This window comes from Zingiber officinale, chromosome 4B (genome assembly GCF_018446385.1).
Source record: "Zingiber officinale cultivar Zhangliang chromosome 4B, Zo_v1.1, whole genome shotgun sequence".
NCBI classification, from domain to species: Eukaryota; Viridiplantae; Streptophyta; class Magnoliopsida; order Zingiberales; family Zingiberaceae; genus Zingiber; species Zingiber officinale.
Genome location: NC_055993.1, coordinates 119,432,392 through 119,450,257, shown reverse-complemented (window position 1 = coordinate 119,450,257; position 17,866 = coordinate 119,432,392). Strand labels below are relative to the sequence as shown.

General features: G+C 39.9%; 1 protein-coding gene across 3 annotated transcripts; it reads left to right on the top strand.

The window, feature by feature from the left end:
- Positions 1-553: 553 nt before the first annotated feature.
- LOC121976244 (putative disease resistance protein RGA1) lies at positions 554-17,459 on the top strand. Of its 3 annotated transcripts, none has more exons than XM_042528335.1 (3): positions 554-4,087; positions 4,598-4,652; positions 17,400-17,459. In XM_042528335.1, the coding sequence occupies exon 1, from the start codon at positions 649-651 to the stop codon at positions 4,075-4,077; it is 3,429 nt and encodes a 1,142-aa protein (XP_042384269.1). In that variant the 5' UTR covers positions 554-648; the 3' UTR covers positions 4,078-4,087; positions 4,598-4,652; positions 17,400-17,459. The 3 variants fall into 3 exon arrangements, with proteins under 3 accessions (XP_042384269.1, XP_042384267.1, XP_042384268.1); XM_042528333.1 differs by lacking the exon at positions 17,400-17,459 and adding an exon at positions 10,855-10,915; XM_042528334.1 differs by lacking the exon at positions 17,400-17,459 and adding an exon at positions 9,801-9,857.
- The last annotated feature ends 407 nt before the right edge of the window (positions 17,460-17,866 follow it).

Sequence of the window (17,866 nt, the reverse complement as noted above, 5' to 3'; positions counted from 1 at the left end):
TACTATAAGTTCATTTAACATTAATTTGTTTGGATGGTGTAAAAGTCAGAATCAGTTAATTACTTTGATTCGTTTATAGGCGTTTTGGAGATATTGTTTAATATTTGCTATCTTAGTTCTTGTTATGTATTAGTAGTAATAACAAAGTGAGCAACAAGACAATTATAAAAGAGAACAAAAGCGTGTGCGTGAACTTGTACATCCTGAGATGTATTAAAATGCATAAGAACAAATAATATAACAAATTTATTACTTATACTACTTTGAATTTTTTAATAGAACTTTAATTAGAAATATAATGGTAACTAAAATAATTAAATGATGTTTTTATAAAAAATAATAATGCATAAATTACAGATATTTTAAGCATTGGATTTGGAAATTTGTGGTCTGTGGCGTTAGCGACTGACTTAGATTTAATTAATACCCACTCCACTCACTGTCATGGTGAGCTGTAATTTATAAGCAACCATTTTAATAGTCGATTTAATAATAATCCATAAATAAAAAAAAAAAAAAAAAAAAAAAGGAAGACTTCAAAGTCGTCGCCCTGCAAATTGTATTATTGCTTCTCTTTTCTCCTCCAAGCTAGCTATTGTTATTAGCCAGATCCAAACCAAACAACTTCTGCATCCTTCATCCGGAGCTATGGAAGCAGCTTTGGTAGGTGCTGCGTCTCGCTTCATGGTCGATAAGGTGGCAGTTCTCCTCAAACTCGACGAGAAACTCAAGACCATAACTGGTACCAAAAGGAAGATGGAGAAACTCAAGGAGCTGGCCCCGATCATTGACACGGTGATCCAACACATCGAGTCCCGCCCTTTGATGGAAGATGCTGTGAAGGAGTTGCTGAAGAAGCTCAAATACTTGGCCTACGATCTCGAGGATGTTGTGGATTACTATGACACCAAAGTCTTCCAGAAGAAGCAGAGATCAAAGTCTCTTTTAAGGCCGGTGAGTGATTTCTTCTCCGCTGATAATCAAGTTGCGTTTAAGAGTAGGGTAGGTGGCATGATAAAAGCTATAACAGACAGCCTGGATTCTATTTTGCTGCAAAACTCCATTCTTTCCAATTTGCTACAAGAACAAGGCAGCATCCCCATGTCGGAACCAAGTCTCAACAACAGAGAGACCCACTCCCGCAATGGCTTTGTTGTTATAGGGAGAGAACCAGAGAAGAATAAGATTGTCAACATGTTAACAAAGGATGATGACGATGATGATGAAAGCAACCATGGAATAGTGAAGGTCATTGCCATCGTTGGGACGGGTGGCCTAGGGAAGACTACACTTGCTCAACATGTTTACAATGATGCTAGGGTGCAAGACCATTTTGCAAGTCCAACAATGTGGAAAGTTGTTGGGGCTGAATTTAATCCCACAAAGATAATGAAGTCTTTATTAGAACTGGCTACTGGAGGTTCATCAGTCAACATCTCAGAAATTGATTTAGTGAAGCGGAAGCTAGAAGAAGCATTATCTGGGAAGAGATTTCTGCTGGTTCTTGACGATGTGTGGAACGAGGATGAGCTACAGTGGGGTGTACTGAAAGCAGCCCTAACATGTGGGGCGAGAGGAAGTAAAATTTTAGTGACAACCCGTAGTAAACGGGTCTCTTCAATTATGAGCTCATCCAATACCACTCACCAAATACAACAGTTGTCCAGAGGTGATTGTTTGTTCTTGTTTCAACAATTTGCATTTGGAGATCAAACAGTGGATCAAAACTTAATGGCAATTGGTGCAAAGATTGTTGAGAAATGTGGCGGTGTTCCCTTGGCTGCCATATCTCTCGGTAGCATGCTCCGTAGCACTCGAGAGGAAAATTACTGGTCCTCGGTGTTGAACAGTGAAATATGGAAGCTGGGAAATCAGGAAGATAAAGTGTTAGCTGTATTAAAGTTGAGCTATGACGCTCTCCCTCTACGGTCAAAGAAGTGTTTTGCATTTGCTTCCCTATTCTCAAAAGATGTTACGATGAAAAAGTATGAACTGATAAAACTGTGGATAGCAAATGGTTTCGTACGTTCAGAAGGAAATTTTGATGCTGAAACAGTGGGCGAGCATGTCTTTGATGATCTTGTGCTGAGATCATTCTTTCTCTTGGTACCTTCTCGATATGTAACCGAGTGCACGATGCATGATTTAATGCGTGATCTGGCACGATCAGTCTCTGCAGATGTATATTGGAATTCCTATCAAGACTCGGTGGAAAATTTTGGAAACAGAACATATCATTTGCAAATAGATGGAAGAAAGTTTCCAAACATGACTCAGGACTTAGGCAAGAAACCTTTGTACTTGCGCACCTTTATGCAGATATATACATTTTCACATTTGAGTATCAATCTGCTTGAACTCTTCTCAGAACTTAAACCATTGTACTTGCGGGCGTTAGATTTAACTAACGGTGGCATCAGGGAGGTGCCGACGTCAATAGGAATTCTGATACATTTGAGGTACCTCAACTTATCACAGAATCATATTGAAGTTCTACCGGACTCCATAACTCTTCTCCCTAATTTACAGTATCTCAATCTCAGATGTAATTACGAACTTCGAGAGCTACCAAAAGAGTTAGGGGAAATGAAAAACCTTCGGGATCTTGATTTACTAAGTAATTCTAGATTGACACACATGCCCTGTGGATTATCTCGACTAACTAATCTTCGAAGTTTACCTCTCTTTATTGCCGGTGGCAAGACTGGTGCATGCTCAATTATAGAGCTTGAGAATTTGAAGCTTCATGGAAAAATGAGAATTGAATTTTTAAAAGATTTTAAGAATTATTCTTGTGGTGGCAGAAAAATCTTGAAGAATAAAAATCTTAATGAACTGTGCATAGTGTTTAATGAAAGTTATGACAAGGACATGTTTGTTGATCTTTGCCCCAACACGAGCTTGAAGAGGTTAGAACTATGGGGCTATAGTAGCCCACAATTTCCAGTATGGTTGATGGAGTCACAGTTGCCAAATTTGGTTGAAGTTAGTCTTCGAAACTGCAGGGACTGTGAGCTTATTCCTCCGTTTGGAAATCTACAGTTTCTTAAGAAGCTTAACTTATACTCTATGAATGGCATTACACACTTGGGTGATGAGTTCCATGGTTACAGAGGCTTTCCTTCCCTTCGAGAACTCAGCTTGAATTGGATGTCTAATTTAGAGGAATGGTCAGAGTCTCATGTTGTCGATCAGTTGTTTCCTTTACTGCAAAAGTTGTTGATTTTCTGGTGTCCTAAATTAAAAAGTACACCGAGACTTCCTAGAATCCGAAGGCTTGAGATATCAAGCAGCGAGAGCATACTATCATGTATCGGAAGATTCACTTCTCTTTCTCTTCTCCAACTAACGGGGATGCCTGACATAGCATCTCTTCCAAGTGGCTGCATCAGAAACCTTACATCCTTGACAAACTTACAAATTATAAGTTGCAGACGACTCCAATCTCTTCCTAGGGATGAAATGCAATACCTAGAAATGCTTCGTTCATTGACCATTGACGAGTGTGATAATTTGGTATTCTTCCCGTCGGAAGTGGGGAGTCTCAGTTCTCTTTGTTTTCGACAGAATGGTGTGATATCGCAGCCAAAAGAACTCGTACAAATCTTGAATTCAGTAGATGAGTTCCGAATAGAGATTTGTGGCAACAAGGTCGATTTACGTGGGCAACTGCAATACTTACACACGCTCAAAATATTATCTCTATTTGGTTCACATCTTAACAATCAATTAATGTTTAAGTACGAAATCAGAGCATTAAGTATTTGTTGTTGTGATGAATTGGAGTCGTTCATGGCAGCAGAAGCAACAAACAGTACTAAACTAGAACAACTATACATAAATGGATTTTCCAATCTCACGACCATGCCTGACTGGCTGCAGCATCTCAAGTCTCTTCGTAGACTATCAATCCGGAACTGCCCACGATTAGAAAGGGTGCCAAGGGATTTGAAGAATTTACATATGTTGAAAACGTTGAAGATTGTCGGTTGCCCACGATTGAAAAGTAGATGCGCAAGGGAGACTGGTGAAGATTGGCCGATCATCTCAAATGTTCCAAATGTTGATATTGAATAGGCTCCGAAAGGTAAGTTAGAAAATCATTTGAGTTGAATAAAATAACAGATCATTATATGTATTTCTATAGTTGCACAGCTAAACTATGTCTTTGTTGGGATATAATATGATTTCTTTTTTTTTTTTGTAAAAAAGTTTATTTATTTTTATTTAATTTAGCTAATTATTGAAAAGTGATAGTGTTTATGAAACTCATCCACTTTATGCTAACCTTGATATTCTAATTTAGTAAGCAAGTTGTTCAATCCCATCATATACTCATTTTCAAAAAGATTTTCCATATATGGAATCCTTAGAGCTTTCAGAATTCTCATGAAAAAAAATTCTTGACAAAATTTAGACATTTAATATATATATTTCTTGATTAAGTGTATACTATCGAAAGGCCACATATATGCTTTGTTTGCAGCAACGGTTTTATAAGCAACACAATTGTATTTGTAATTCAAATGTGATAATAGTGATTGGAATACTTCTAAAATAACTGGTAATATTGAATTCTTTAATCTCTTGATTGTAGGATGAAAGTCGAGGGTGATGGCTGAGCATGCATAGATCATAGTTATTGTTTAAAGGTGCATCTCTCATGCCTTATGAAGTTCTTCACATATATGTGATTTATTTTATGTCACACCGCGATTTATTTTATTGTTGGATATACTATGATTTTTCTCTTTTTAAGGATTATTACTATGTTGTGTGAGAAATTTGTGTTGCTTTATGGTGTATATATAGTTTATGCAATAAATAAACAATTTGATATTGAGTGATAGTTGTAATATAAGTTTTCCTTCAATTTTTTTTTGTTATTGAGATTCTTGATACATCATGTACCTCCAAAAGTGAAAAGAAATATATTTTTTATTTCATCAAAAATCTTAAAAATGTATTGATTAATACACTTTAAAATAGTTCTATGTGAGTAATCTTTTAATTTTTTTGTGTCTGTCTATTTTATTTTCTTAATTTTTTTACATGTTTATTATTATCCATTATCCAATGAAAGTACTTAAAATTTTATATGGAATGTTATGCTTAAAAGAACTGCCTATATCTCTATATTGTCACTAGCTCTTAGCAATTATTATACTGACACTTTTTGCCGAGGCAGCTACATGCTTGGACAATAATGGGTCATTTGCAGTATCTTGTTCCTGTTGTCAAACTTATAATTTCTTAGATTTATGCACTCAATGGCTATGACAATACTTGGTTGTTTAACTGAACCATTGATCTTAACCTGGCTGGCTTATATGAGTCTCTTCAACTTATTGAACTATTTGATATTTGGAAACACCATAAACTCTCAGTCATCGTGCCGTACCATCCATTTGTTTGCTGAAATTCTTCAAATTCTGGCATCCTGCAATCTTGTTATGCGACTCTGACAGTGACTAGAATTCGTCTGTTTAAGTCTGGTTTGATACTGGTATTGACACTTTTCTCTGAATCCTAATTGTGGTCTTGTGCAATAGAAATGTCACCTTGTGAGCCGATTAAGTGAGGTTTAAGGCATCGAAGTAGCCTCATTACTCATGCTGGATTCTACTTGTATTTATCTTCATCATTCCCCATGGGTTGAAATGAATTGAAATTCCTGAGTTTCTCAAATCCATATCACACAGGAGCAGGATGGACGAGAAAGACTGATCTTAGTGATAGCACCAACACTAGATTTCTGGCACTATTCATCTTTGTGGCTGTTTGCATTTGATCAACTTCTATTTGCAATATATTAACTTAATCATTGTCCAATTCCCTCTGGTGCTGTGTCTAGAAGCTTACTAGAAGTCGCACCTTAGTGTATAATAATATTTATAATTATAGCAATGAATATGATAAATTTAAAAATATTGTCTTATGTTATTGACTCCCGCCGAATTTGATTATGATACCTGATATGGTTGAAATCAATTTAAGATTATTATCTATTATTATCTTCTTTGTTGTCATTACCCCTCGACAAATTCAATGGGAGTTCTTGGACATTAAGTTTGATTGCCAATTTGGTAAAGCATTGTCTGGACAATAGTTTGATGAATATATCAATAATTTGATCTTAAGTAGAGATGTAAAAAATAAAAAGTTGTGAGTTGTTACACGTTCACGATAAAATAAAAATCAATCTCAATATGCTTGGAATGAGCATGAAAATAGGATTTACAGTAAGGTATGCCCATTTAATATTGTCACACTATAATATAGGAGAAGCACAGTAGAAAGATGGAGTTCAGAGAGAATGGAGTTCAAGAGCTATTACCGTAATTTGTTGGAGGATATGAGCAAGATAGAAGTGGGACGGTTTCGTGTCCTGGCTATGATTCTTCTTCTTTTTGTGTGGAGTGGGATAGCGATTATGGCTATGAAACTATGAAGCAACCTTATTGCATCGGTAGGAAGAGGTCAGGGGCATGTGCATCGGATCAAGAAAGAAAAAAAAAGGAGTCCCTTGGACTGAAGAAGAGATACTATGTTCATTCAGTTTCATAAGATTAATTTGATTCACTAGCTTATTGTCATCTATGTGAGATATCAGAAAATTTAAATAATAGGGTTATTTGAGAAATAGCCTTATAAAATTTTTTCGGAATTTTTAGAGGTTTTCTGGGAATTTTTTGGAGCTCGTATGACGGGTTTTGAGGGGATTAATTTCGAGTACGGATAAAGCCTGTTTGGGATACCCGTTTAAGTGAGGAAATGTTTAATATACAAATTCATTTCCTTTATTTAATTCTTCCCCCAACCCTAAAACGTCGATTCTCCTTCCCCGATCTCCCCTCTACTCACGCGCTCTCGCTTTCTGTCGCGGACAGATCTGCGGCGATCGTCATCTTCGCCAGAGGAGCTCGTCGCCGAAACCTTGCCAGAGGTCGAACAAGGAGGCGGATCCTCCTGATCTCCTGTTATCAGGTCTTCCCCGAGCCTTCTTTCCGATACTACTGACTCTTTCTTTCCCGAACAACGCCACTGGTCGAGCGAGATCCACTCGATCGCCGGCGTGAAGGGTCAATTAGGGTTTCAAGGGTATGTATCTGAACCTTATTCTTCTATTTCTCTGATCTGTACCCTAGCTTCGGGCCTTGCTCTTCGATTCTTCCTTAGACATCTTGATTCCTCTGCCGGTGCTAGGTCTTGGCAGACGCTGGCTAGTTGAGGGTCAGTAGGTTCGGTACGTTGCATCATGGATCGGATTGGGAGACACCTTCTAGAGGTAACCGATTGTGGTAAGCTTAGGCTGTTAATTAGGTTGGTGTTTAGATCTATGATTCCCATGGCTTGATCTCTGTTTTTGTTCTGATCATTGATATTCCTGCTTGATATCATTTTGATCTGTTTCGTGGGAAGAATTCCAGTAGGTGATGTTCTGTGGATTGATTGGTTCCAGCATCAATAATAGGTTGGTCTGTTCTATGGGGTATTCTTGTTTCGGCAGGATCTCCTTCCAGCAGTTGAGAATCAAGGTAAGGAGTAGAGTAATTGTTACATGTTGATGAATTAGATTCATGTATTGGATTAGGAATACATTGGATTAATCCATGATTAGTTGATACATGATGTGTAGATTTGAATTAGGGTTATGTTGATTGTGATTAGATTAATTGCTTAGATTAATCTAATGGAATAATAGGGTTAAGACAATTAACCCTAGTCAACTATTAGATTTAATCTAAGTTTAGATTTCTAATCTATTGGTGATTAGGGATTAGGTAGCTAACCCTAATTGACCGTTAGATTTAATTATGTAGGTTGAGATTGTATTGATTAGGGTTTTGTCCTAATTTAGTTTTAGGGATTTTATTTAGCTATTCATTTGGATTTAACTAAATAAACTATATATATTGTTGTGTGATGCATGACTCTGATTCGAGATGGGCGTCTTGACTTAGGATTATTTGATTGTACCTTCTATTTGAGCCGGGTACCCTTTGACTTATCTTTTCGATATTGTCTTATGATATGTATAGTTTATATATAATTACTAGTGATTGGTAGAATTATCACTTCCCTGGGTATAGTTTATTCGATACCTCTAGGCGATTACTAGTGATTGGTAGTATAGCACTTTCCCTGGATTTAGTGTAGTTGATACCTGATACATGCTTCTACTGTTAGCTGCTATACATTAGTCTGACATGTTTTTATTTCTGGCTATGTTTATTGGTGTTCATAGAGATAGAGGTATTCATTGTGCTTCTTTCTATACTAGATTAGTTGCTATGCATGTTGTATATGTGTTCTTGGATGTATATTGTTTATATCATGGTTATATATTTGTTTACCTTTCTAGCACCGATGTATGGAGGAGGATATGTTCAGGTATGATATACTGTAGCCGCATGCACCATATTGCATGATTGCATGCTGGGCGATTGACGACTCCATTATTGTTGAGCTCGTCAGCCAGCTACATCGGCCTGCACACAACGTGATCATTGCATGGGCAATGGCACAGCACTCAGGGTGTGTATGGTAGGTTGCTCGGTGGTGCTCCTGTAAAATACCGAAAAATGGCGAATAATGATAAGTGAATTTTCTGGAATTTTTAGAAATTTTTATGGAATTTTTCGGAGCTCGTAAGACGGGTTTTGAGGGGATCAATTTCGGATTCGGATTAAGCCTATTTGGGATACCCGTTTAATGAAGGAAATGTTTTATTTATAAAACCTTTTCCTTTTCTTTTTATTTCCCCCAAACCGCCGATCCCGACTCTTCTTCCTCTCTTCCCCGACGCGACCTCTCTTCTTCCTCTTCTATACTTCTCCCTCGCCAAGCCTTTCCTTCTTCCCCACCGAATTTGTGCCCTAGCCGTCAGCCACCCGAGCCTAACACCGCCGGGAGCCACCCCTTCTATAGTCATCACCTGTGCCCTAGCGCCGGCAGCCGGCCTTTCCTTCTCCTCTTCTCCTCTCCTCGCCCGCCACCACAGCGACGCCGTGCCCTAATTGGGTTGTGCCGCCGCCGAGAATTTCTTCACCGCCACCGACCTAGTGCTGCCGCCGGCCTTCCTTCGCCCTACAGCCGACTTCCACTGGTGTCCTGGCCACCTTCTTCCCTTCACTGTCGCCGGCCATCAGGTACAGCCGAGCCTTAGTTGGTTTTGGAGGTAAGTTGTGTGGTGTGGAATTTGGGTTATGGCTTGATCTGTGTTCATAATCTCAGTTTTTGATCTTGCTTGGACCAGTTGGTGGATTTCTTCTCTCTGTGTTGCTGCTGTGCCCTGGTTCACCACTGCTGGTGTCACTCTGTTCTTTACAGCAGAGTGGTGATTTTAGTTAGGGGTAAGGGGAATAGGGAGGACTTGCTGTGGTTTTCTTGGTTACGGCAGAAATTCCAACTAGTAGCACTCCTGTTTCAACAATCAACAGGGCTGTGACTTCAAGGTATGTTGTAGGAATTTAGCTACGTGTGGTAGTTAAATAATGAATCATGTGTTGATGGGTTATATGAATCTGGAATTCGTTAATGTTAACAAGAGGTGCTAATTTAGTGGATTAACTGTGTTTAGTTGTAGATCAAGGATTAAATTGGATATTGTGGTTAGTTGTTTATTTATGGTTGGGTTATCTGGTGGTAAGTTGAAGATTGAATTGCCACTAGAATTGATTTAAGTATAGACTTAGATTTAAATGGAATTGATACTCTAGCTTCCTAATCGGATCAGGATTTAGTTTAGCTATTTTTGTTTATAATAAAAATTAGCTAAATTGTACGATTTATCACAGGACCTTGACGCGAGACGAGTATCTCGACGTCGGATTTGGACTGATTGGACTTTTCCTATTGGAGGCGGGTACTTTTGACTTTTTTGTCTTTGATATGCTTAGTAATGAAATTAACATGTTGCATTAATTGTGTTTCTTATCTGTTTCGGTTAATCACTACCCAAATCTTGGTACATGCTTGATTGATTGATTGGTTTGCATCTCATGTATATTTTACCTGTTTATACATGCTTATAGGGGGTAGTGATATACCATGCTTCACCGTGTTCAGGACCTAGGTTTTTATACCTTCTGTGTACCTTTGATTCGATATGATTCGTTGACCTAGGGTGCACTTTTCTATATATATGGATTAGGTCAGGATGTTTATATGGTTATTGCCATGCATCATTTGCATGATTGCATGCTGTGCGATAGTCCGCTCCATTATTGTTGAGCACATCGCCATGATTACATGGATCTGCACACCACCACTCATGGGTTAGTGGTCGATTTAGGCGAGAATGTGTTGCGGCGAGGGACTCTGCTAGCACCGTTGGTCCGCATGGGTAGTGTGACCAACGTGTTATCCGTGATTCCTCCCGTCATCGTGTCTGGGAGTTGAGCATTGTGCTCCCCATCTATGATTTGGGGTAGGAGGATAGGTGTACTCGACATCATCCGCCCACTCGGTCACTCATCGGGAGTAGTGACGTCCGAGTGCACGGTTGTCACTACCCACTAGGCCTCACTTTTGTATGAGATGATCGGTGGCGTCGGGGTGACCAGGACCATTCATATGCATGATGCATTTATTGCTGTGTTTGCTGCATTTATTTATATCTGCGTATTGTTTGGATACCTATGTTTGACATGCATACGAGATTTCTATACCCGGACTGTTTGACCTTATACTCGGGACCTGTTTAGTACAACTTTCTGTTTACTTGAAATGCATTTTATCTTTCTTATCAGATGATGCATGATTAGTGCTAGGTGTTGTTTCTTTACTTTGCATATCAATTGTACCTGCTGAGTGTTGGACTCACCCCGCCTCCATTGTTGTTATTTTCAGGTTGATGCTGTCAGGAGAGAGTTCCAGTCGCTAGTTCCCACAGCACGTAGTGCTACTCCTCTGCTGGTTTTTGAGTTGTTGTTTCATTTTAGCTTTTCGCTATCAGACTTTGTTTTAGTTTTGTTTTGGACTTACATATGGATATTGTATGGAATCTTTCCGTTGGATGGACTTTTAGTATGTTTTGGATTTACTCTACTACATGCCTGCCTGGACGGCAGAAGAGGTAAGAAAAAAATCGGATTTGGGCTTTACGAGTGTAGTTGAGTAGGGTTGATTTCGAGTCAGAGTATTACTATGTTGTTTATTTTTATTAATTGCGTGGTTGTGACAGCCAGAGGCTGAATACATATATAAACTGCGTGGTGATTGATTTTATTTACTGTTGTTATTCCAGGTATTTGTGAGATGTAGAAAAGTTTCAGATTGTCCACCGTACAGGGGAGATGTTGCCGAAATTTTCTCGGACAGGGACTCCTCTGGGGCGTGACAATTTAGTGGTATCAGAGCCAAGTTACGATACTTGCTATGTGTTTTGGATTTTCGAGATTTATCTGATATCAATTTATTTGGTATCAGAGATCGGCTTACGAGTCTTATTTTCTCGGTGTTTCGGATTTTCTGTTTTGGTCTTCTCGAGGTGACTTTTCGGGTTTTGGGACCTGGCAGCAGCAGGACATATCCAAGCTATAGGAGGTATGTTGGTATACTGTTATCCTACATTTTTGTTAGTATATGCACCGTTGACTATTATGGTTTATAACATGTATTAGCACTCTTTACTAGTACCTGTCTAGTTGAGATAGTAGATATTTTGTGTATTAGGTAAAACCCTGATGATGATCGACCTTGATAGAGATTAAGGGTTACAGTTTCTGGTGATTTATCATATCATACACCAGTAATTTTTAGCTTATGTTATTACTAGTTGGTAAGAAGATTGAGGCACATACCAGCCTCTGCTTTTATTAGCTGGGTAGTGGATAGTATCTATATCTTTATGTTGACCTAGCCAGTAATATACCAGGTTATCTTAGTTAATTTCATCCGTAGATAATTGATTTACTCTAGTTAGATCGGTCAGTAGAAGATAGATTGATGTTTGTTGACTTGGGTAGTCGTGATCGATTTACCTTAGATGCTTGTAGAGGCTTTATTTATTCTTGATTAGTTAGTAGATGACCGATTAGTTTTGTTGATCCGATCAGTAGGGGATTGACCTACTTTACTTTTAGATGTTTGAATCTTGGGTTATTCGTGCTTAGTTGGATATCTTGAGCACATCGAGTACCTAGCTTATACTGACGTGGGAAAGGACTGAATTAGCCATATACTATTGTCGTTTTGGTCAGTCGATAGAGGATCGATGTATCTTATTCCATGGGTACTTTAAATTTTGACTGTATGTACCTTGTAGGATAACTTAAAAGGTGGCGTAGGGTTTGTGTGGTAGATTGGATTTAAAATATGTTGATTATGCATGTTTATGTGGTGTGTAGATATGATTATTATGTGTTGTAGGAGTCCTGTGGTAGACTGGCCGATTGCATCATTGAGATTATGCTGATTGTAATATGGAAGGTATCATGTTGATTAAACCGGTGTTATGGTAGATGCAGATGTGTTCGATGTAATATTCGAGGTATCTTGTTGATTATATTTGATTTGTGAATACACTTGTGTCAATTAGACTTTATTGGAAGTATAAAAGTGATTATACTCATTTGGTATGTGTTAGGTGAGTATTATTGGAGGTGTATTGTTGATTATACTACGTTGATTATGCACACGTGTTCGGTATACATTGTTGGAGGTATCACGGTGATTTATACCTATGATGTGAGTATTTTTGGTGTGCACTAATTGGAGGATTATGTCGATCATACATATGTTGTGTGTACACGTGTGTCAGATGTATGGTTGGTAGCATCATGATGATTCTACGTATGTTAAATGTAGAATATTAAATGTCTACATTATGATATTGGTTGTTTTACCTTGTCAACTAATTCTCCCATTAGTGGGTGACCGACCCACTAGGAGGATGATAGAGTTGACTATGGATTTGATTTGCTTACTGGGTGGTTATACCCTAGGCTTACCCACAGTGATTTGTGGTAGAGAGATGTCTTGTGCAGTCTCTAGCTAGATAGTTAGGTGCCTTGGACACTTATGAATCGTTTGTGGTGGAGCGGAGCTCCCACATATACATATTTCGGATTGCTTGTAGCGGAGCATTGCTCCCATATCTATTGCAGATACATGTTATGGATTATTTGTAGTGGAGTGTTACTCCTACATATTGAGGATTTCTTGTGGTAGAGCGTTGCTCCCACATATGTGGTGTTTCTCTGTGATGGAGCGTTGCTCTCACCCTGGAGGATTTATTCTTTGGTGATTTATGTTATTGATGATCAGATTTTTCGATTTATTATTGGAGATCTTATGGATAGGAATGTCTGTGATACGGACATTATGTGTATTGGTTTTTGCCATATAGGCTTACAGTGCCTTAGATGTTTTCAGGGACTCGATGATCCTGGTATGTCGAGGATGTTTGGATAGGTGTCCATTATCTTTGTGGACGATGTTGTGATCTATTACGGATCCGAGGTGAGTCACATACACTACCTTTGCATAGATCTAGAGATGATTCGACGAGAACATCTATATGTGATTATCAGTAGTGCTGGTTTGGATTGTCTTTTATTATGATGTTTGGGACACACGGTCACTAGTAGGAGTGTACCGTGGTTCCACAGGAGATAGAGGTTGTTACCGTTGGGAGCAGCCGAAATCAGTGTAGGAGATCCGCAGTCTTTTGTGACTCGCAGGATATTACAGACTTTCGTCGAGGGTTTCTTCCGCATAGCTATGCTACTTTCACGCGTGACCATGAAAGGCGTGAAATTTACTTGGACTGAGGATTGCAAGATCAGCTTCTAGGAGCTGAAGGGGAGACTAGTGTCGGCTTTGATTTTTGGTTTTTACCATTTGGAGAGGACGGATATGTCCTCTACACCGACGCATCTATTCAGGGTTTGAGCGCTGTTCTGATGCAGCACGATATGGTAGTCTCTTATGTTTCTCGTCGGTTGAAGGAGCATGAGAAGGTCTACCCTGTACATGATCTGTAGATGACCGCTATTATTTTTTTCCTAAAGATTTGGCGGCATTACCTTTATGATATTACATTGAGATTCTCACTGACCATCAGAGTCTCAAATATATGTTCACTCAGAAGGAACTTAATCTTCGATAGAGGAGATGGATGAAGTTCCTGAAGGATTATGATTGTACCATTAGCTATCACCCGGGAAAAGCTAATGTGGTTGCTGATGCACTTAGCCGGAAGTCTAGAGGGACTTTAGCCTGCCATCGAGTTGTGGTCACAGACTTGATTCAGGGTTTCTCCGAGTTAGACCTTGAGGAGCAGCGACAGACCGAGCAGGGTATTCTTGTTACCATAGTTGCTCAGTCGTCGATCAGGACGAGAATCCGTGAGGCCCAGTTGTTGGGACCTCATAGAGCTCAGCATGAGGCAGAGTTGATCCGTATTATCAGACGGAGGATGTTAGAGGCATAGGATCGCCAGAAGTGTTATGCTGGTCGGAGACGCAGACTCTTAGCGTTCTCCATTTGCGACCATGTATTTCTGCGAGTTTCACCCATGGAAGTGGTGAAGAGATTGGCCTCAGAGGTAAGCTAGCTCCGCGGTACATTGGACTTTTCTGGATCTCGTGAAAAAAATTTTTTTTTTTTTTTATTAGAGCAGTAGCTTACAGTCTGGCACTACCACCAATCCGGACAGGTGTTTACGACATATTTCGTGTATCTATACTGAGGAGATACATATCAGACCTAGCTCACGTGTTGCCTGATAAACTCAGTTCCCATTTAGTCTGACGTCACCTATGAGGAGGTTCCGGTATGGATTGTAGACCGGAAAGAGCGTCAGATGCGGAACAAGACTATTTGGCTGGTTAATGTCGGATGACAGTATCATTCGGACGAGGAAGTTACTTGGGGAGCTCGAGAATACTATCCGAGCTCGATACCCCATCTTTTCCCTTGAGGTATGTGATTTAATTTACTATTCAGCATTTATACGCTTTACCTGTTGTTAGTGTTTGCTGATGGTAGATAACGAAATTTGGGGACCAAATTTTTATTAGTGGGGGAGAATGTAAAATACCGAAAAATGGCGAATAATGATAAGTGAATTTTCTGGAATTTTTAGAAATTTTTATGGAATTTTTCGGAGCTCGTAAGACGGGTTTTGAGGGGATCAATTTCGGATTCGGATTAAGCCTATTTGGGATACCCGTTTAATGAAGGAAATGTTTTATTTATAAAACCTTTTCCTTTTCTTTTTATTTCCCCCAAACCGCCGATCCCGACTCTTCTTCCTCTCTTCCCCGACGCGACCTCTCTTCTTCCTCTTCTATACTTCTCCCTCGCCAAGCCTTTCCTTCTTCCCCACCGAATTTGTGCCCTAGCCGTCAGCCACCCGAGCCTAACACCGCCGGGAGCCACCCCTTCTATAGTCATCACCTGTGCCCTAGCGCCGGCAGCCGGCCTTTCCTTCTCCTCTTCTCCTCTCCTCGGCCGCCACCACAGCGACGCCGTGCCCTAATTGGGTTGTGCCGCCGCCGAGAATTTCTTCACCGCCACCGACCTAGTGCTGCCGCCGGCCTTCCTTCGCCCTACAGCCGACTTCCACTGGTGTCCTGGCCACCTGCCGCGTGCCCTAGGCGACACCTTCTTCCCTTCACCGACGCCGATCCAGCCGAGCCCTAGGGCCGGCTGCCACCACTGTGCCGAGCCTTAGTTGGTTTTGGAGGTAAGTTGTGTGGTGTGGAATTTGGGTTATGGCTTGATCTGTGTTCATAATCTCAGTTTTTGATCTTGCTTGGACCAGTTGGTGGATTTCTTCTCTCTGTGTTGCTGCTGTGCCCTGGTTCACCACTGCTGGTGTCACTCTGTTCTTTACAGCAGAGTGGTGATTTTAGTTAGGGGTAAGGGGAATAGGGAGGACTTGTTGTGGTTTTCTTGGTTACGACAGAAATTTCAACTAGTAGCACTCCTGTTTCAACAATCAACAGGGCTGTGACTTCAAGGTATGTTGTAGGAATTTAGCTACGTGTGGTAGTTAAATAATGAATCATGTGTTGATGGGTTATATGAATCTGGAATTCGTTAATGTTAACAAGAGGTGCTAATTTAGTGGATTAACTATGTTTAGTTGTAGATCAAGGATTAAATTGGATATTGTGGTTAGTTGTTTATTTATGGTTGGGTTATCTGGTGGTAAGTTGAAGATTGAATTGCCACTAGAATTGATTTAAGTATAGACTTAGATTTAAATGGAATTGATACTCTAGCTTCCTAATCGGATCAGGATTTAGTTTAGCTATTTTTGTTTATAATAAAAATTAGCTAAATTGTACGATTTATCACAGGACCTTGACGCGAGACGAGTATCTCGACGTCGGATTTGGACTGATTGGACTTTTCCTATTGGAGGCGGGTACTTTTGACTTTTTTGTCTTTGATATGCTTAGTAATGAAATTAACATGTTGTATTAATTGTGTTTCTTATCTGTTTCGGTTAATCACTACCCAAATCTTGGTACATGCTTGATTGATTGATTGGTTTGCATCTCATGTATATTTTACCTGTTTATACATGCTTATAGGGGGTAGTGATATACCATGCTTCACCGTGTTCAGGACCTAGGTTTTTATACATTCTGTGTACCTTTGATTCGATATGATTCGTTGACCTAGGGTGCACTTTTCTATATATATATGGATTAGGTCAGGATGTTTATATGGTTATTGCCATGCATCATTTGCATGATTGCATGCTGTGCGATAGTCCGCTCCATTATTGTTGAGCACATCGCCAGTTACATGGATCTGCACACACCACCACTCATGGGTTAGTGGTCGATTTAGGCAGAATGTGTTGCAGCAGGGACTCTGTTAGGCACCGTTGGTCCGCTCATGGGTAGTGTGACACAACGTGTTATCCGGCAGGGATTCCTCCCCGTCATCGTGTACCGGGAGTTGAGAGCATTGTGCTCCCCCATCTATGATTTGGGGTAGGAGGATAGGTGTACTCAAACATCCCGCCCACTCGGTCACTCATCGGGAGTAGTGACGTCGAGTGCATGGTTGTCACACCCTACCCACTCGGCCTCACTTTTGTATGAGATGATCGACTGGCGTCAGGGTGACCAGGCATTGGCATCGTATGCATGATGCATTTATTGCTTGTGTTTGTGGTTCCTGCATTTATATCTGCGTATTATTAGGATACCTATGTTTGACATGCATAGGATTCCTATACCACCGGACTGTTTGACCTTATACTCGGGACCGGTTAGTACAGATTCTCCTGTTTACTTCAGATGCATTTTTATCTTTCTTATCAGGAGACTGTACGCATGATTAGTGCTAGGTGTTGTTTCTTTACTTTGCATATCAATTGTACCTGCTGAGTGTTGGACTCACCCCGCCTCCATTGTTGTTATTTTCAGGTTGATGCTGTCAGGAGGGAGTTCCAGTCGCTAGTTCCCACAGCACGTAGTGCTACTCCTCTGCTGGTTTTTGAGTTGTTGTTTCATTCTAGCTTTTCGCTATCAGACTTTGTTTTAGTTTTGTTTTGGACTTACATATGGATATTGTATGGAATCTTTCCGTTGGATGGACTTTTAGTATGTTTTGGATTTACTCTACTACATGCCTGCCTGGACGGCAGAAGAGGTAAGAAAAAAAATCGGATTTGGGCTTTACGAGTGTAGTTGAGTAGGGTTGATTTCGAGTCAGAGTATTACTATGTTGTTTATTTTTATTAACTGTGTGGTTGTGACAGCAGAGGCTGAATACATATATAAACTGCGTGGTGATTGATTTTATTTACTGTTGTTATTCCAGCCGCCTGTGGCTGAGGTATTTGTGAGATGTAGAAAAGTTTCAGATTGTCCACCGTACAGGGGAGATGCTG

Bases quoted from the DNA above. Each gene is read 5' to 3' on its own strand.
- LOC121976244 (XM_042528335.1), top strand. From the start codon at position 649: ATGGAAGCAGCTTTGGTAGGTGCTGCGTCTCGCTTCATGGTCGATAAG.